Below are 21122 nucleotides of genomic sequence, written 5' to 3'. Positions count from 1 at the left end.
ACAGAATTCTTTTCATGGCAATGCATATATTTTTTCAATAATTAATTCTAGAGTTTTTTTGGGGGGCAATGCGTAATTTCTTATGCTTTCCATAAGTGATCGAACAATTTCAGTGGTTTTCTTTATTAATGAATCTAGCTTTTCTGACTAACTAAAAGTCTTCCCATATGTCCAAATACCATAATTTTCTCCCACCACACTTACAAGATTCCCCTGTCAGCCAATTAAACATGGGGACTGGCTGCCTGATGGAAAACCAAAGAAAACCGATTAAGATCCTAAGAAAACCAAAGAAAACCATGGGTTCACAAGGGGAAAAATGTTGGTAAGAATACGTATTTTTTCTTTTTTTTTTTTTCGATTCTTTAGTTCTAAACAATGGGTTGAATTTGGTAATTTTCATTTTTCTGAATGAACCTTATTGAATTTCCATCTGTTATATTCACCAACTAAGAACCTAAGAAAACCGAGCTGGTTTATGCATTTGGTCAAGCATTGTCATTTCATTCAAAATTGCAATTTTCTCACAATATGAAGCAAACCATGTCACTTGTGCATTGTATGGTTTCTTTATTGTTTTTCCAAAAATGAAACTTCTATCTCCGATTTTTATACTAGTCTAGTTTCCAAGAAGTGCATTATTCAATATAATGTTGATTTTTATGTCAACCAATTGGAATTAATGGTTTTGTGAAAGTAAAAAGCTTAGAAAAGAAAAAGAACATATACCCTTACGTTGTGTTTGGTTTGAAGGAATAAATAGGAAAGGTAGGGAAACCTTTACAAACCTTGTATAAGTTTCCCTACCCTTTCCTTCAAACCAAACATAGTCTTAGTGTACTAACCTTAAGGCTCAGTTTGGAAATAGTACAAATACTAATATGAACAGTACAAATGTATACAAAATAATACAAAATACAAGGTTTTGCACTCTATATATTTGTATTTGTACTTCTTCCAAATGGAACCTAAAGGTTTTGAATTGAAGAAGGAAATCACATGTTACACTATATTGAATGTTATTCATGAAAATTATCTATATGAAATTGAAAAGGACAATGCTAATATTAAGTTTTTTTGATAGGCAGCTATTTGTGATAGTTTTTCTTCTTTCTTGGATAAGATTTTTAATTCATAAGGTAGCATTCATTCCATTATCTTTATTTCATATTATCTGTTGAGTTCTGATTCTCAACTTTTGTAATCTTTGATGCCAACTTTTGCACCTCTCAATGAGCCATCAACTATGTAAGATCATCACAAGTTTGGCTTAGGTAACAAATTGGCAGGTGTTGTACATTCTTTTTCTTTCTTATTTTTGGTAATAGTTCAAATTGGCATGTGTACATTCATCAAGCATTTGTGCTTCCAATTTTTGTTGGAAGCAGCATTCAAGAGGGTCAATATTTACCTTCTACTGCATGCGTGAGGTATTCTGTAGCTGCTGCAATAGCTCTTGACCAGGCACACCAACATTCATTTGTAAAATTTCAGCATTTTATATGTAATTTGTTCTATTATTTACTAATTTTCTATATATGTAAATATTTATAAATCTAAATTACAGAAACAAATATACAAACAAAAAATCCCATATTTTGACCGTCTGAATTACTGATGACTTGATTCATTTTCGCGGATGCCAACTGAGGTGTTGCTCAGTTGGTATATTAGCTGGTTCATTCCAAGGCGGATTCGATTCCTGCAATCATGGGGGGTTATTAGTGTGGTGCATATCACCAAATACCAAAATTTATTTTCACAGATAATTCACCATTTTTGCTAAACCTTCAAAAAAAATAAAAAGTAAAATTAGCAATTTGTTCATAAATTTGCTAAATCTGTGAATAATTCGTTAAATTACCAATAATGTTCATGACAATTCGGTAAATTCCTCAATTTTCTTTGATTTAAATCCATATGAAAACAAATTCGGTAGAAACGGATGTGGCCTGTGTGAGAGAGTGCCCGTTTAGGAGTTGCTTTTGTGCGGCGGGTTGTGGGTCTCACATATAGCCTAGAAGCTACGTTTGATGAAAAAACCCTAAAAGCCCAAGAATGCTTTAATTCAGTTACAAAATCAATTTTCTGGTGAAACTAATTTTAAGTAGCTTTTTCGAGGCAGGTCCATCCCCTCGACAAAAATGATTCTCATGATATTACTCAAGCTTCATTTGTTTATAACTTTGTAACTTATTCGGGTAAATATATTTATTTTGGATAAATTCACTTACCTATATATATTCTTTTGATTCCTAGTATTCTTCGATAAATAACAGAATAATATTTTTATCCAAAATAATATCAAAATAGAAAAAATTGTTCCAATATGTTTTATAAACTTTCTCCTAAAATGAAAAATTTATCCAAATGCAGAGTGGAAAAAGAACTCTGAGATTCTTTCAGACATTAGCACAATTTTTGGTGGCCATTTGGGAGTGTGCTTTAACACAGTGGCTATGGTTGATGAAAATCCCAGAAAGCCCAGAATATCTGAAAGCAAGAAACATGGCTTTCCACCGAAGTTTTCCGTCGGTGACTTCTCCAGAGGAGATCAGTCAATGCTTCAGCCCTTGCATATGGATCCTCAGTTAAGTTAGTTCATCTGTTTTGGAGCCCTCTTAATAACCTATTGAAAGAGGCTGAAGTGGATAACCTTTCAAAATGAATGACTGACAACAGATTTGGTATCTTCGGCCAAACATATAGGCTGTTTCGTGCTTCAAACCCTGTCAAACGGACACTTCGCAAGATCTGGTTCGATGATAATTATTGCACATATAACGAATTAACGACGACGGAAGCCATCTTCTCTGTTTCTTTCATTCACCTATACTTTTCTCGGTCACCAAGAACAGAGTTACTCAGTGTCTCAGATACAAGGAATAATACTAGGGACCAAAAGGACTCGAGCAATCAAAGAATGAAGACTCCATTGATTTACTGACTCAACTGATCCCTTCATCTTTTTCGAATGATAAGTAGCCAAGAAATACAAAGCATAACAATTGTGAATTTGAACTTATTTTCTGCGTGGACCCCTCTAACACAGCCTGAGAACTTTTCTCAACTTTCTGTTTCTCTTTTTTCTACCAAATCAAAAACAACCTGCCTCATGTTTTATTTCTTATATAATTTCGGTGCTGAAATTCATACCCATTGCAATTCTTGAGCCCCCATTAATTATTAGTTTATTAGCAATAAGGTTTATGGAGAATGCAGTTCAGCCCAGGGTCAGAATTTTTAGGCCCAAAGTACAGTTAGGGTAGGTGTCAGCTTAGAATTGATACCAATTCATGGGTGACATTGGTGTATAAAATAGGGGGGGTTTTGACATTTTGAATGTTTATAACTCTGCAATTAAATTCAGAAATTTGCATTGAGCATGTCCGTATTTTTCCATTTAATTTTACCATTAAATATTAAAAGAAGTCTTTCATTTTAAAATATTAAACTGCAGTTTTAGCAGACATAACCAAGAAAGGAAAAAGAAAGGAAGGCCTCATTTGGGAGGTCTTCTACGGTGATTGAGCTCTAGTTCTAACTAACTGTTATGAGAGATCCTAGAAAGAGCCTGTTTGGGAGGTCTTCTACGGTGATTGAGTTCTGTTGACCCAGCCATTTCTGAGAAGCTACTTATGATAGCTTTACCGGAAAGTTGATTAATTTATATGGCTCATGGAAGGCTTTTTTTTTTAAGCTTCCTGGATTTTTACCAAACAAAGCTTTCTGACTTTCCAGGCATAAAGAAAGACCTAATCTCAGCTTTTTTGAATTGTTCAAAGAAATTGAAACCACAATTGTTGGGATGAAGGACCACAAAACAATCTGTATTAATTGTAGCAACTTTAACCAATCACGATGCTGGATGATAAGAGAAAGGGAATGATTTGGATTTTAGTTTATTCAAAGACTAAAAACCACAAATCCTTATGATAAAAGACCATAGGCAATCTCTATTGATGGGATGGCAACCTGAACCAAATGAAATGAGGAATGGGAATATAGGCACAAATTTGGTTCCCCTTTTGCATCTTACAAGCTAGAAAGAATGTGATTCTAGAAAGGCAGTAACTTAAACGAGGCCACAGACAATATGAGAAAAACAATTGAGGGATAGAAATGCACTCCGTGGGAATACAAATTTGCACTACTGCTGGAACATCTGGTTCTAGCAAATGACACCTTTCTCTCTTCAAGATCATAACTGACCAAGAAATTCCTCTGAGCCACATTTCCGAAGATAGAGAAGCCATCGTCGCTTGGAAGTATCGCTAGGCAAACCAGGCCATTGGCGTCAACAAAAGTATTAAGCGGCCCCAAAACCAACTTAGCATCTGAAAAACGAAATACTATGTCTGGAAGTGTAGCCATTAATGACTCATTTCTCTCGAAGCACAGTTGATAAATTCCGGTCAAGTCCTCAGCCCGAGTAAGATTGACGAAATCCAACAACGCCAGTTCTAACTGGTTGTAAAGATCAACGCTTAAATATGTGTTTTCTGTGCCGGAATCGATGATGATATTTCCAGGAGCCTGAACTGCTTCAAAATTCTGGTTGTTGACGCTGAGGCCTTCCAGTGTAAGATAGTAAAACGTTTTTGGCTCTTTGGGTGTTAAAGGTGTTGAGACTGTGTCGCTGCTGTAGGCCATGGCACTGCTGCCGAAATTGAGGATGCTACTGATATTGTTTTCTTGCATAGGCACGAGACAGTAAGAGAACTTTCCTCCTATGGAAGCGCCCAACTGAGTGACGAGAGACAGAGATCCACCGCCAAGGCCAATAAACCCAGCGCCAATTTGGCTCAAGACTTCACTGTAAGTGTCTGCACAGCCAAAGACAATGTTTCCCCGCGCAACAGGATTGAAGCTTAGGTTCTCTACGGCAAGAGTTCCGGCTGTAGAAGAGTTGTCTCTGTAAGAGTAAGAGTACCGGCAGGCCTCTTCAGAAGCGCAGAAAGATGGGTTTAGAAATTTGCAGGGTGTTGAGAAGCATGGCAGAACATGGTAAGTGGAAGAGGATTGGGGATCAAAGACAGATGCATCTGCGTCATAAACCTGATTGGGAGGCTTGCATTTGGCCCATGTGAGATCGCTTCCGGTGTCGACAATGGCAAAGAACTCAAATGGTGGCGTGCCAATGGATAGCTTTACGAGATACTCAGCGTTGCTCGGAGTCACCATGGATGCGAAGCTATTTGCAGAAGAGGTAGCAGAAGCTAGAGAACGGATCGTGGAACGAAAATATTCAAGTCGAGATCTCGAACGGTGAAAAGAATTTCTGAGGCGCTCTAATGGGGTGTCTGAATCGTTGTAGAAAGGTGAAAATGGAGAATAATCTCGGTGGATGAGCTCAACACTGAAACTTCCATCCTTGGCCTGGACATGAGAAGCCTCTGGTAGATGAATAAGGATGATCATGAGAAGGATCCATACCATGTTGATGAAGAAGAAGTAATATTCCCAAGTTGCGGTGAATTGGAAAGACTAATCACTGAATGGATAAACTGATCATACGGTTTCTTCTCTTCTTCGATCACTAGTCACTAATTGCATGCAGAGTGTAACTACTCTGCGAGTCTGCGTGTATATTTATTGTGGTATCAGAGTAGTATATTTATTGTGGTATGAAGGTTCCATGCTTTGCACCCATTTATGCGAGGTAATTGCACGACGAACTTATATTATCAAGTCTTACTCCGGATTTGTAAAGAACCAGGGTTATTCATTCTTCAGATCAGAATGTGTAGCTAGCGAAATTGGCCACACCCAAGTTGTTAAAACCATTAAGGTGAGAAAGTTCGTTCGGGTTGACTCGGTCTGAGATCAACCCACCAAGTTGACCAGGTGGGCTCTTTAGTTAAATTGGATTGATAGAAAATTGAGAAAACAGAGAGTTGAGAGAAACTTCTTTAGGAATTCTATGAAGTTACTTGAGAACTTTACATATAGCCTAAGGGAAGAAACATATTGGCATTTTTTGGGGGTGTTTGGTCTGATAGAAATTAAAAAGAAGAGGGAAAGTTCTGTGGAGTCACTTCAAGAGTTTTCCCTCAAGGGGAAAACCATATTATGACATTTTAGGAGATACTTGGTAATGTGTATGGTTTTGTTTTTTCAAACAAAAACAACTGCCTCATCACTCATCAGCAAAAGCAATATAATTTTGCTGATGTGGCAACCACTTCAAATATTTTCAAAATCAAAACTATATGCAGTGCACAACCACCCCTTTAGATTATGTAAAGTTACTACTTTTTAACCTAAACATTGTACCAACTTTATAGCCTAAGAAACAGAAGAAAGTGGTTTCTTATGTGGATCCCTAACAAATCAAGCCGTCCACTAGATGGGCTGCCTCCGAAAAAATTCCAGGCATTCAGCATTCATGTTCACAAATGTGTAGTATTTCCATCTGACATATAAGATTAGATGGATATCAAAACGGACGGTTCAGATGTATTCCCTTTGAGTTGATGGCTTTTTGATAGTTCTTAGGCCAACCCATCAACTAAAAGGACATAACCAATCATAAAATTTATTATGTCTAAGTACTTCCAGTTAACCATATAAATTTCATCATAACCATTGAGATCCTGTGGGCACTAGACGAGCCGGCAAAGGCTCGACCAGCACAGCCCAGCCTGACCCAGAAGTAATGCTGGGCTAACCTAACTTAGTTCTTAACCTTTTTATATGCATTAAATTAGAAGTTAGAAACTTCCTAGAAATTTTCCTACTGTCCAATTGAATCCAAGGAAGTTACCTTCGAAATCCCAAGTACCCACAACATGCCTTCATGACAACAACACTACTGTAACAAGCTTATTATTACTTCATGAAAAACTTCTGGCAACTTGCTTAAGAGCCCCACTCTCAAAGTACAAAAGGAAACAAATTGTTATAAGCTGCTTTCAAGAATTGCATCCGTTCTGAAGACATTGTGCCAATATCAAACCTAACGAATAGTGAGAGATCTAACAATATTGCAGTTACTGTCTGAGGACAAGCGTTGGTCTCTCCGTGGGAAGGCACTGTTTTCAATGGGGCGTGTTGGAGAAGAATACAACCAAATTATGTTTCCAACACTAGAATAAATTGACCTCTGATAAAGAAATGTATTGCTAGCTTTGGCAGCACTAAAAGGAGCACTTAACTTCCAAATACCAACTCCTTCAGAGATCTCAATGGTGAGTTGAAGCCATAGACTTTGGTGTCTCTCCATAGAGCAGTTCCTGTACACAACAAAGCAACCCAACACTCCTTCCTTTTAATCTCAAGATTTCGTGCAAATGACTGCATGCTACCAATTTCATGTGAATCAACAAACCTATGCCTTTATAAATAATTAGAGTTTTGAACCCATGTGAATAACAATAACTAACCATTCTCTTTTCGTGCAAATGGCATGCCAAATGTAGTTTTTAGGAGACACCCAGCACCCAGGTGGTGTCTCACACTAAGCAGATCATAAGTCAAAAATGTAGCAAATTTCATGACACTAAGCACCTGATCAATCTCTTAAAACCTGATCAATCTCTTAAAATTACAATAAATCGCATAAACACAGAAGGAGAGGATAGAGTGTTCAGGTCATTTATCATTTATGAGATCCCATAGACCAGATCAACACTAAGGAGAACACTTGGTGAAAGTGATGACAACCTATCTCTCTATATTCTATAATCATGGCAACTACAACCTTAAGGGCCTGTTCGTTTTTTGGATTTTGAGAGGGGGGAAGTTGGTCAATGGGATTTTGGTTCCCATTGACCAAGATACCCATTTTCTTTTTTCAGATTTATTTGGGGCCCATGGAAAATTTATTTTCCCTGGGTATCACGGTAGGTGATACCCATCTCCTAGGTGGGTTAGTAACTTTCCCACCTGAGGGGGAAGTTGGTCAATGGGATTTTGGTTCCCATTGACCAAGATACCCATTTTCTTTTTTCAGATTTATTTGGGGCCCATGGAAAATTTATTTTCCCTGGGTATCACGGTAGGTGATACCCATCTCCTAGGTGGGTTAGTAACTTTCCCACCTGAGGGGAAAGTTGCCAACACTTGTATCGGACAAAATTGCCCTTTTTGATAATGAATTTTTATGATTAAAATGGTCATTTTATTATTTACCTGGGAAGTGAGTGCATTTACCTGGGTAAATAATTTCCCAAAAAGCGAACAGGGCCGAAATAGAAATTCTACCAAGATACAATAAGTAGAGGAAGTACCTATCCAACCATATAGTCCAAGTGTTGCTGCCAAGAAGAATTCCCTACTAATGCTGTTGAAACTGAAACATAGAAAGCACATTTTTAAGATCCCAAGATAATAGTGAAGGAACTTGTTATAAAGGAGAACCCACCAGTACAAGCATACAAGGTTCCCCCATCCATAAAGGATAGATGCCCATGCTGAACCAGTGAACCTGTAGATAGCAAAATAAAACATTCTAATCATGATTCAATCAACAAAATAGTGCCAATGGCATACAAACAAAACTAACAACACGAGTCAAAGACAACTCTTTAGATGTATCAATGTCTTTCCAATCATCTGGTTTTCCATAAATACCGTAATCTAAACCCTGGTACTAAGATCAAAGGACCAATTCTACTAAAAATCAAGGAACTCTAATTAGATACGAAGTTACAAACACAATTCACTTAACCCAAATCACCTGTATTCTAGAAAATAAAGAGCAATTTTTCAATATAAAACTTTCAGAGTAGAGGATACAAATTTTCACTTCATAATAATGTCTAGCATACATGTATGCATACAGAAAAAAAAAATGAGAAACCTCAACTTACATCTATCTAAATTAACTAGTTGTAGAAAATGCAGAGAAGCATTTCGATTTTATAATTTTACAGACGAAAGAAATATAAGCTTTAACATATGACACCAACAGGGAGAAGGAAAATTTTCCAATTTAATGTTCATGTAGAACATAAATCAATAAATTTGCTTCCTTTTAGAAATATTTTGTATTGCTCCTTTCACACTTCTCTTAAATTTGCCTAGCAATTAGACAAAACTGTCTCAGAAAATTATAGACCTAATAATAGTAGTTGTTGAAAGGTTATTATTTGTAAGTTTAGTACCACAGGGGTACTTTGGTACTTTCAGCACCTTTTATTTTAAGTTGTGTCGCCCTAGAATAAATAATAAAAAGCTGGCGCCACCAGCATCTCTTTGGTGACTCCAAATCTCTTTCTTTCTTCTCTCTTCCTTTCTTCCTTCTTCACTTCTGGATAACATGGTATCAAAGCGGGACTGTCAGATATGAAAGAAGAGATCGACCAAACCTTTTCTGTCTTCTTCCTTTGCCAGCTACAGTGAGATTTATTAAAGATCCAGATCCAGATTCAGATCTGAAGTACTCTCTCTCCCTTTCTCCTTTTTTTATTTTTTCTGGTCGTGTTCCAGAATAGAACCTGTAATAGGTTCAGTTAGTTAATGTGAGGTGAGCAGCACCCTCTTCTTTCCTTTTTTTGTGGTATCGGCTGATCCCTGTAACAGATTGTAGGTCAGTGATGACCTTTGTATGCTGCGACAGCAGCCTTCTGATGAATTTGTAGGTCAGGGGATGACCTGTATATGCTGCGACTGCAGCCACACTTGATTTGTAGGTCAAGAGAGGACCTGTACATACTGCGACAACAGCCATACCTGATTTATGGTAGGCCAGTGATGACCAGTGAGTTCTGTAACATCAGCTGATTTTGTTTGAAGAACTGAGATTTAAAAGGGGGGAAAGGAGGGGAGTGGTTGTCTCTAATTCCCTGGTGCAAAGAGTTTTATTGGGGTGTTCGGCTGTTTCTTTTTGGGCTTTTTGTATTCACTTGGAGTGTAACCTGAAGTTGTGATTATGAGTGGTGAAGACTCTACCACATCTAGAGTCTCCTTAATGCAGAACAGAATAAGTGGGGGTATAGATTTACCCTTCCCTATGGCTGTTATACCCCTAGATGGCTTGAATTATTTAGAATGGTCGAGGGGGATCAAGTTATACATTACTGCAAGGTGAAAGATAGGGTATATAAATGGGAGAATTAAATAACCAAATTCCGGGAGTGCTGAGTATGACAGATGGAACCAGGAAAACAGCATGGTTATGTTCCTGGCTTTCGGTGTCTATGCAACCTCAGGTGAGAAGGAACTTTATGTGGACTGAAACGGCTTATGAAATTTGGGAGCAGGCAAAATTGACCTATTCTGAACTGCATCATTATGCAAAAATCTATCAGTTACAGACACAATCATCCACTTGTAAACAGGGGGAGAGGAACCTTTCTACATACTATTCAGATTTGACCTCCGTCTGAAAGGAGTTAGATCACTATTAAAAGTGTAGACCGGAAGTGTGATGAAGATGCAAAAGCATACAAGAAGCTTGTTTCCCAACAAAGAGTGTATGCATTTCTCCATGGCTTGAATTCAGTGTATGAATCAATCAGAGTCCAGATCCTTGGCAGCAAGGATCTTCTGTCTATCCAGGAGGTTTATGCATTAGTATAGTCGGAAGAAAGTAGAAGAAATTTAATGAACAGCTCTAGAGGGGATGCAGTTGTGTTGGTAACAAAAGGGAATGTTACTAGGAAATTTTTTTTAAGAAGGGGGACCTTCAAAAAAGGGTGGAAGACAAAGACAAACTATGGTGCACCCATTGCCAAAAACCCCAACACACCCGTGAAGCATGTTGGGATCTTCATAGGAAGCCACAATGGGCCCAGGAATTAAGCAAGAAGCAAGGTTCAGATCTGAATAAGAAGTCATGACAGAAAAGTCCAAGAAAGTTCACCATAGCAAATATGGCTTCTCAGGAGAATCAGCTCCCCACTACTACTATGACTTAGACACACACTTCTGGTTCTGACCCAAGGAAGGATATTATTAATTCCTTCCATGACCATTTAGAACTCTATGGTAGAGCAATTCTTCAGATGGATTCTCCTCCTCCTTCAACTTCATTTGTGTTTACATCAGGTAACTTTGCCACACCTTTCCATGTATCGTCTCATTCCCCTGACTCTCCTTGGATAATTGATTCTAGAGCGTCAAAGCATATAACTGGTAAGTCCAATTATTTCCAAATCTACCACCTCCTCTCCGGAAGAGACAATGTGAGACTAGCTGATGGTTCATATTCTACCATAGCTGGTCAAGGAACCATTTCTCTTCCCTTTGGCCTCACCTTGACTAATGTCTTACATGTTCCAAAATTCCCTATTAATTTGTTCTCTATTATTAGTATCATTAATTCTTTAAACTGCTTAGTAACATTTTTCCCTTCTTATTGTGTACTCCAGGATTTGGCCTCGGGGAAGACAATTGGAAGAGGACGTATGGTGGATGGACTCTACATGCTGGAGAATAAGGCTGGTCTTACAGTCACAGAGTCTAAGAGTCAGTATAGTACAAGTCAAGTCTATTTATGGCACAATCATTTCAGTCATTTGTCTTTTGAGTTTTTAAAATTGGTGTTTCCAAAGTTATTTAAGTCAGTGTCAGTGTCACAGTTTACATGTCAAACTTGTTAATTGAGTAAGTATTGTAGAACTCATTTTTCTTCAAAAAATAATAAATCTGAATTTCCTTTCCATATTATTCATTCTGATGTTTGGGGCCCTGTTACTTTACCGTCCGATAGTGGTTACAAATATTTTATTACCTTTATTGATGATTACTCCAGATACACATGGATATATCCCATGCAAACCAAGGATGAAGTACCAAAAATTATCCAAGATTTCCACTGAATGATCTTCACCCAATTTCAAACTGAGATCCAAATTTTCTAATTCGATAATTCCAAAGAATATTTTCCTAATGATCTCGCAGAATTCTTTGCTTCACATGGATCACTTCACCGTAGCTCATGTGCCCGAACACCACAACAAAATGGTGTTACTGAAAGAAAGAACCGACACCTTCTTGAAGTGGCCAAGGGTTTACTCATTCATATGAATGTCCTGAAACGTTTTTGGCTTGAGGCTATCCTTTGTGCTACCTATTTCATTAATTGTATGTCCTCTCGCTAGTTAGATGCAAAGCCCCACATCATCTTCTTTTTCCTAAGGATCATTTTCTTTCTATTCCTCCTCGTGTGTTTGGTTGTCGTTGCTTTGTTCAAAATCTGGCGCCCACCCGTGGGAAATTGGATCCTCGTGCTATTCCTTGCACTTTCTTGGGGTACTCCCTCACTCAAAAGGGGGCACTGATGCTTTGATCCCGTCTCTCGGAGATATTATGTTTCTATGGATGTCTCTTTCTTTGAGAGTGAGCCTTGCTTCCCTATTTCTCCTCAAGGGAAGTGTAGAAATGAGGAGAAACTAGTTCAGCTAACTCCTCTTCCTGATCCTCCTCCCTTTCGTGTTTTCTTTCAACATCACAAAGGCCAACCAAGTTCAAGAATTGTGGAGCATCCAGAAGCTGTACCACCAATGCCATCAAACTCTCTAGGGGTGGATCCTTCCCAACCAGGTACCTTGGTTCCCATTGATGTTCCTGACCCTATTGCCATTGATACCTCTATTGCTGATGACCTTAACCTTCCTATTGCTCACCGGAAAGGTGTTAGGTCTTATACCACTAAACACCTCATGCCCCATTTTGTTTCCTATGAGAACATTTCACCTTCCTTTCGGGCCTTTCTCTCTTCCATTGACAATGTTCCTATTCCTAAGAATGTAGCAGAAGCTATACTTGAATGAACAGATGCTATGAAGGAAGAGATTAATGCTTCACATAAAAATGGCACATGGGAACTTGTAGATCTTCCTAAGGGGAAGGAACTAGTTGGATGTAAATGGGTTTTCACAGTAAAACTAGGGTTGATGGCACAGTGGAGTAATATAAAGCTCGTTTAGTGGCAAAGGGGTTTACACAAGTGTATGGAGTGGATTATGTAGAAATTTTGCACCCGTTGCTAAGATGAACTCCATTAGAGTTCTTTTCTCCTTAGCTGCTAATCTTGACTGGGACCTTCATTAACTTGACATCAAGAATGCATTCTTAAATGGTGACCTTGAAGAGGAAGTATACATGGTGCAATCCCCTCGTTTCCGGGTTCAAGGTAATGAACAAAAAGTGTGCAGGTTAAAAAATCATTATATGGCCTGAAACAATTACCGAGAGCCTGGTTCAATAGGTTCCATGTAGCAGTTCAGCAAAGAGGGTACAAGTAGTGTCAATCTGATCACAACTGTTTGTGAAAAGAAGGGAAGGAAAAATTGCAGCACTGATAGTATATGTTGATGATATAGTTATCACTGGTGATTGAAATGATGAAATTCAAAAGTTGAAGAGTTTCCTTGCTACCTAGTTTGAAGTAAAGGATCTAGGTCCTCTAAGGTACTTCCTTGGGATTGATGTGGCCCGCTCACAAAAGGGTATCTTCATTTCCCAAAGAAAGTATGTCCTATATCTACTCCAGGATGCTGGAAAATTGGGAGTGAAGCCTGTTGATTTCCCTATTGATCCTAACCACGAATTAGGAGACTGTCAAGGTGAACCCATTGAGGATGTGAAACAATTTCAGAGACTTGTAGGAAGACTGCTATATCTTTCTATGACTCAACCAGACATTGCTTATGTAGTGGGTGTTCTTAGCCAGTTCATGCATGCTTGTTGTTTCCAAAGCACGGGCATTTGAAAGTTGATGTGTATATTGATATAGATTGGGCAGGATCCTTGAATGAAAAAAAGTCAGCCAGTGGCTATTGTACCTTTATAGGAGGAAACCTAGTCACCTGGAGAAGCAAAAAGCAGAATGCGGTAGCTAGGTCTAGTGCTAAAGCTGAATACCAGGCAATGTCTCATGGAGTGGCTGAAATTATGTGGCTAAAAAATTTGTTGAGTGAGTTGGGCTTTCAAGTTGATGGACCTACGACTCTTTACTGTGATAACAAAGCAGCCATAAACATTGTTGCTAATCCTGTATTGCATGATAGAACTACGCATATCGAAGTTGACAAGCATTTCATCAGAGAAAAGGTTGTCGCAGGGGAAGTGTGTACTCCCTATGCCAGTTCTGAAGACCAACTTGCAGACATTTTCACAAAAGGGTTACATCACTTGCGACATTATGATTTATGTGGCAAGTTGGGCATGATTGATATCTATGTCCCAACTTGAGGGGGAGTGTTGAAAGGTTATTATTCTGTAAGTTTAGTACCACAGGGGTACTTTGGTACTTTCAGCACCTTTTATTTTAAGTTGTCGCCCTAGTATAAATAATAAAAAGCCGGTGCCGCCAACATCTCTTTGGTGACTCCAAATCTTTTTCTTTCTTCTCTCTTTCTTTCTTCCTTCTTCTCTTCTGGATAACAGTAGTATTGGTCTGACAATACCTATACATAGCATGATAGTAATAGCATCACCAATTATCTGACCATGAAAAATACAGAAAACAACTTAAAGCATAACTCTTGTTCATGTTCCGGACAAAATGGAGCAACATTTTTAAACACAAGGCTTTTCCAATCCAGACTAGTTAACAAGCAAAAATTTGGTAGGTCTTGAGAGGTTTATTATTATGTTCTGCTGTTGTTTACGTTGATTTATTCTTATTTACATCAGGGGATTATGTGTCTTTGCTTATTACTTATATGGGGTAGATTATGAACTATTTTAATTTCATTAACAGGGATATACTTGTACTTTTGATTCATTTAATGAGATATTTATAAGTATAGATCTAGCCAACTGGAAGAGTTATGTTTTTTCTTAATGGGTGGCTCAGTTTCTTATCTTCTCTTCTGTGCTCCTTTCTTTCTTCTCTCTATGCCCTACTCTGTTTTAGTTCAGTAGGGATCCAACCACAATTTTCTAATAATCGTTATATAGGAAAAATCTCTTCCCAAGAGCTCTTAGTTCAAAATTATGACAGGACAGTTTAGGTTTAGATAATACCAATACTGACATAATCAGATTAATGTTCAAGGTGTACAACTTGGTCCAGTTTGGATAAATAAGAGCAAACCAAAAATCTGAATACTCAATCCACCCAAGTAAGCACAAAGAGCAACCAGGTTGTTTGGTCCAACCAATGAAGCCTAGATGGACTGTGTTGGTTAGCCAAGTAAGAATTAGAACATTTAGAACAGAGTGAGTTTAGTGAGATTAAACCTGCAGTTCTCTCTGGCTCTCTGCCCAAAACAAGCTTCCCAGCATCAAGCCAATTATCTCTTACTTTTGTGTTTAACATGAACAGGTCATACAAAAACCTGTTTCCTGTTGGGACAGGATACCTGACGTCTCAACCCTAGCACAACTAAATACTATATCCAATAGTAAAATTTCATAACTGACATAACTCAACCTAGCAGAAAATAGGGTTCAGTTGATCAGATTGATCCAAGCTGCGTCTCTAAGGACAACAAATGAGGCAGATAAGTTGCAAAGCCAATAATGGAAAATCAATAACCCTAACAAAATGACAAAAGTAGTAAATACTATTCTTTTTCTTTATTATTTTATTGTTAAGCTCAAATTTCCATGTCAATATTGACAAAAGAAGCATAAATTATTCAAGACCACTTCAAGAATAGTAACATAGAACTAATATTTAGTGAAATTAGACAACAGAACAGTAGTTTTGAGAAGAAGAATAATTACCACATGAAATCACGAATAAAGAGCGCACGTGGAATCATAAGACCATTTCCAATCATAGCAAGCAACATTGAGACAGCTGATAAACCTTTGATGTTATCCGGATTAAGTAAATTTGTCCACTGCAAATAAGCAAGATTCCTGGTTATTTTCAGATTCCAAAATAATGCAATTGATTGATATATTGAAACAGGAATAATCATTAAATACCATTTGCGTAATTGGCATCCACATGAAGAGTAGTGTTGCCGTCCATCCAGATATGGATCCAACAAATTTTATGCCCTTCTCTGGAAGCTTTCCAATCCGTGCCTGAAAGTCTTAGGAACTCTAAGGTTAGAAAGAAGACAGCATAAAATTTTTACAAACCAAATAAAAATGATTGCCAAGGATTAAAGTTGACACAATTTCAGAAATTAATTCCTGCTAATTGAAATATCTAAATAGTGCACTGGTACTTGTAGATTTCCTCCTCTACCTTTGCCAAAAAAGCCTATGACCATGAAAAATAGGAAGGAAATTTGGATTTACAATTTACTATTTGAAGGGTCCCACCAAATATGTTTCATAGGTAAGAAATGATCAGATCAGAGGATGATAAGATACATCCTTCTGCGATACTTCTCTCACCATGCAAGATCCAGTTAGGAGATGGGGTTGCATGCAGATAAATCAGATGGTGAGCTCTAAATTTTGGCATGTATCAATGACATGTATGGCTTCAGTGCAATGGAAAATCCTTTTCCACATTATTGTTCCCTTTTAAATACAGTGCCTCTCATCTTCTGAAAATAATTGTAAATGTAATTTGTGGTCCAGATGTAACATGTTGCAAAGAATAATCATTATAGATAGATATTCAATAAGTTTGCTTTCACATTTATAAACATATTATGTAGTAATTTAGGAAAAATTTTTAGGTAAAAATAAATTTTATAACACACAAATAGTTATTAGCTCATTCTGCCAACAAGTTTGTGTGAATCAAATTATTCCAGTATATTGACCTAAGTTAAAGCCCAATAACCTCAGCTACTATCATGTAGTTTACAAGAACAACACAAATCAAGGAAAAAACAATAGAAAACTATTTTAACCACAGTGAGGACTTTGGGGAAAGAAAAAAAGAAAAGTGGGTTGGAGAACATCATATAAATTATCTTAGTCCAGGTATGAGGCCTTCCTGAGACCAAGCTTACCCTAAAAAATGAAGTGGTAAAACAACAGGTTTAAGCAAAACCCAAAATCTATGTCTCAAATCTTGAAATGGACACCACTTACCAAGAAATATCCTTCCTTTTGAGCTCCATCTCCTAGTGTTCCTACAGCTACCCCCAAGCTGGGTTTCAAAAGATAACGAGTCTTGCTCTTGCAAAATCTCTCAGATTCAAACTCATGGGCTCTCCAAAAGGTAAAGAACTTGAGCTCTAAGATGATTCAATAAAGCTATTCAATGACATTGCAGAGTCTTTTCCAGATAAAACTTCCACAAAAGAAAAGAAAAAGAAAATTTGAAATTCAAACTCTCAGAACCCTTGGTATCCAACATCCAGTGAACATACTCAGAATTGGCATTATTGATGGGAAAAAAACTACCATAGTTTGCAAGTCAAATCATCTGAGGTGATCAGGTTTAACCAAGCCCTAGGTATATATTTTCTAGGCCAATTACCAATTAAAAATAGTCTAAAGCCTTAGTCCTCTATCAAGCATTCAGACCAGACAGAACACAGTTAAAAAAATAATGTTCCAAAGGAAACACCTATTCAAGTCTCCAGTTCCTTGGAGATTCTGACAACTGGAATTTCACAATCCTGAAAAAGACTAGGCTTGATGCACAGAACAAACATAGTGCAGAAAATAAGTGTAGCACTTCAAGTAACTCAAATAGGGGATAACAAATGCAAAAAGAAATATATAAAGAGGTCTGACAATTCCTTCTCCAGAAGTCAATGATCCAAGGAAAAAGCTTGAAAACAATGTCATGACGTTATTCAGGTAACAATTGCAGGGAATCCTGGGAGCTAATGAATTTTGTGAGGAAAATATCTTCAATAAAGAGAAGAAACCTTATCCAAGCTATAGGCCAGAAGATGGAGCTTTCAGGCATAAAGACAAGACAGATAAATCATAATGTTTCTTCGGCATACACCATATGTGGAAATAAAAGATTCAAAACTATTCCCTATTTTATATCTGTTTAAAAGACAATCTTCAATAGTAACTAAGATGCTTTGTTTATGCTACTCATTCCAGCAATCATGTCAAGAGTTACAAAACTGTAAATTTTCTTCTACTTCATCAGTTTCTATAAAGAAACTTCTACCGCCTCCATCTTCCAAAGAGTGGAGAAATAATTACTAATTCACAATAAAAAACCAAAGGTAACAATAATATGTCATATATCCACAGCTACAGATCACCAATAAGTCAACAACATTCCTTAGAACCACCAATATGAGTACAGGCATGAGCTTCTTGCTCAAAAATATGTGCAACTAAGGAGAATTAAATATTTCGTTCTCAAAGTATGTTACTAAGTATCATGTGACATTTCATTCTGGAACTAATATCCAGAAATGCATACATACTCAAATTTAAAAAAGGGTAAATTACAGATTGCCATCCTGTACTTCAGGGGTAGTGACACTTAGCCCCCCAAACTTTCACTTGATACAAAAACCCCTCGAACTTTCAGACTTCAGCACTTTGCTCGCTCTCTGTTAACTTGTTTTGATGGAATATATCAGACTAAAATGCTTCTTTTCTAGATTAATATTGGTGAAAGGATTACATTTCATTCAATATGACAAAAATGGGCAGGGCAAAGCACGATATCTCTTCTTTATTCACTTTGGATGAGAAAGAGAAGAAAGAAACATAAGTAAAGGGTTTACACAAGTATGTAAGAGAAAGGAAAAAAATGGTCATATAAATTAAGGAAAGAGTAGTTTGAGGATTTAGAAATGTTTACAAGCACATGACATTCAAATGAGAATCTTTTTTGAAGTTAACTGACGGAATACTAATGGAAGGAGCAAAGTATTGGACTTGAAAGTTCAGGGGGATCTTTGTTGTAAATGAAAGTTCAGGGGGCTAAGTATCACTACCCCCAAAGTATAGAATAGTAATTTGTTATTTGCCGTTAAAAACAAATTGTTTTCTGATAATTGGATCATCATTACACATGGATTAATATCTAGATGCAGATCTAATGGTTCTAGAAGCATAGAACAAAAAATAAACATTGTTTTAGAGGTAGGGTTATGGGTATTCGAATTCGATAGTGTATATGCATCTTTTCTAGTATGCGATGCACCAGAGTATATCTCTACACTTCCACGTAGGATGCCAACTAAAGCCAGGTCATTGACTGTTTCTTCAAATGGGCAGCTAATGCCTAGTTGCCAACTGAAGCCAGGTCATTTGATGTTTCCTCCAACACCCCTTGGTTTATGTTTCTAGTAGAAACATTTTATGACTGTCTTAACTCAAGACAGTCTCAATCAAACAGAAAATTGATGCTTAAACCCAAAATGCCAATGTGTCACTGATGTGGCAGCGTTTCAAGTAGAAACCGCCACTGTACCAAACACCGCCATATTATCCGGGATTGGTGATGTTTTTTCCCTTAATGCCCATTAAGCATGGAAGATAAAATTTGTACAGTTACAATTGATCAAACCAAACATAACTAAAAGCAGAACAATAAAGAAGAGGTGAATATGAAGCTTACCATAACTACAGCCAAAACAGCCATAACAAAAGCAACCGCCCCAGGCAAAATACTATTCGGAATGAAGGGAACAAATGTCGACCAGATAACCTGCATCCTCATTTTATGAAACACAACTCCATCAAAATCCAAAGAACTTCAATTGACAATAACGAAAAGATTATCAACAAACTGAAGAAGCATTTGGAACTCACCTGGGGAAGTGCAGAAAGCCCACCAACAGTAATAAAATCTTCCCAGAACTGCCAGATTCCACCATTAAGGAAGTTAAAATAATTCATAAAATTAAGAACGAGACCAGCACCCACGACAACCGAAGTCACCGTAAAATATGATAGAGGCATCGCTTCCGCCATGGCGAGCTGAACGAACACCACATAGGCTGAGACAACTCCCAATGTCTGAACCACGATCGCCTCTGTCTCCCTCTTCTTCGCAAAATACGAAAGCAGAGATAAATTCCCAAGCAAACAAGTGAACATTCCCTGCATTCCAAAACGCTTTTTTCGTTACACTCCCATCATCAAAACCTCAATTTCACAAATACCGAATCACTTACCAGCCATGGAACCGCTAAAAGCGCAGACTTATTTCCCGCCAAGAGATTCTGAGCATTGAGAGTGATCTGAGGCAGCTGTAGCAACAGAAACGGCACATTTGACGCTCCGGCGAACTTTGCCGTCCACCAATCCCAATCCTCGAAGCTCTTACTTCTCCCAAGACGCTTGCCAGGCTCCTGAGAAAGCAAAACCAGAAACTTCAGTTCGAGTTATTTAAAGCAAGAGAAGAAAAGAACAAATAACTGCCATTAACGGTCACTTTAACTGTCATTACTCGCAGTTACCTGGCTTCCGGAGTAAGGGACGTCCGAGTCTAAGGCGAGACACGGTTTGAATCGGTGATGAAGGGATGTATTAAAGAAGAAAACTCTCAGAGTCTTGGGGTTTTGGGGAGAAGAGAGAGGGAAGAAGAGAGGCTTGAAGAGCAGGGAATTGGCAGTTAAGTGGTAGTTGGAGGCCAGGAGAGACCTCGCCATTGGTGTCAGAGGGAGACTAGTTCAAGAGCGCTACTTAGTACTGTTCTATGGTAGAGGTAGTTACAGTACAGAGATTGGGCTGTGTCAGAGAGATGAATCTCGACGAGAAACGTGGAAGAAATCATCGACGCTGTTGCTTTAACTCGGAGACACGTGTTGGGATCTGAGGCAGTTAATGCAAATACACGAAGAAATCAGATTATCAGAAGTCATTGGTGGGACCCACAATTGTATCTATTACGGGAGCTGTGTTAGTGTGCGTTGTTGGATCAGGACATGATACCTGGACGAAGGGCTGTTATCCAATTGGATTCGAGAAGAGGGAAGATTGGATGGAGGATGGTCAAGTAAAGCAGGATGTGAAATTAAGTGGAGTGGAGGAAAAATGGGGCGATTAAGAATAAGGTGCTTTGTCAGAACCATTCAATACCACTAAGCCTTATCCCAGTGCTAAAGCGCCAAAGGGTGCGAGTTGGGAGTCCGTATCTGCTAGTCCCTCGACCAGAAGCATTTTGCTAGTCCAAACCAATAAAAAACCTCCACGAAGCCCAACCCTTTTAATTGAAAAATTAACGGGAGTCAAATGGTTGTGTTGGACTTCAAATGAACTGTGAACTCCGGCCTTCGAAACCCTTTTACCCTCCTTGAATTCTGAATGATGGTTTAAAATATCAATATGATACGTCTCAGGTATATGGGGAATACCGTATCCAATCTTTTATAAACGGT

The 21122-nt window shown here is 37.9% G+C and overlaps 1 protein-coding gene, 1 long non-coding RNA gene and 1 pseudogene across 3 annotated transcripts; 1 reads left to right on the top strand and 2 right to left on the bottom strand.

Annotated features, from left to right (window-relative positions):
- Positions 1–3903: 3903 nt before the first annotated feature.
- Positions 3904–5656, bottom strand: LOC148873660 (aspartic proteinase CDR1 pseudogene; annotated as a pseudogene). Its single transcript, XR_016105376.1, has one exon. The product of XR_016105376.1 is annotated as an aspartic proteinase CDR1 pseudogene (transcript).
- Positions 5657–6800: 1144 nt separating this feature from the next.
- Positions 6801–20501, bottom strand: LOC148873658 (maltose excess protein 1, chloroplastic-like). Its single transcript, XM_088964593.1, has 9 exons — positions 20202–20501; positions 19917–20093; positions 19552–19842; positions 19358–19447; positions 15832–15933; positions 15625–15743; positions 8366–8428; positions 8232–8293; positions 6801–7235 (listed from the first exon to the last, which is right to left on the bottom strand). The coding sequence occupies exons 1-9, from the start codon at positions 20391–20393 to the stop codon at positions 7153–7155; spliced, it is 1179 nt and encodes a 392-aa protein (XP_088820719.1). The 5' UTR covers positions 20394–20501; the 3' UTR covers positions 6801–7152.
- LOC148873659 (uncharacterized) lies at positions 9213–11608 on the top strand. Its single transcript, XR_016105914.1, has 2 exons — positions 9213–10992; positions 11316–11608. It is a non-coding gene; the product is annotated as an uncharacterized LOC148873659 (long non-coding RNA).
- Positions 20502–21122: the final 621 nt, after the last annotated feature.

This window comes from Nelumbo lutea, chromosome 1 (genome assembly GCF_056320005.1).
Source record: "Nelumbo lutea isolate HS-2025 chromosome 1, American lotus-T2T, whole genome shotgun sequence".
Lineage (NCBI taxonomy): Eukaryota > Viridiplantae > Streptophyta > Magnoliopsida > Proteales > Nelumbonaceae > Nelumbo > Nelumbo lutea.
Note: the sequence above shows the minus strand (reverse complement) of the source record. Positions and strands in the feature narration are given on the sequence as shown.

Bases quoted from the DNA above. Each gene is read 5' to 3' on its own strand.
- LOC148873658 (XM_088964593.1), bottom strand. From the start codon at position 20,393: ATGGCGAGGTCTCTCCTGGCCTCCAACTACCACTTAACTGCCAATTCC. The intron at 19,843-19,916 runs GTAAGTGATTCG...TTTGGAATGCAG, and splicing joins TTTTAGCGGTTCCATGGCTG to GGAATGTTCACTTGTTTGCT. The intron at 15,744-15,831 runs GTATTTAATGAT...GCTTATTTGCAG, and splicing joins GGATGCCAATTACGCAAATG to TGGACAAATTTACTTAATCC.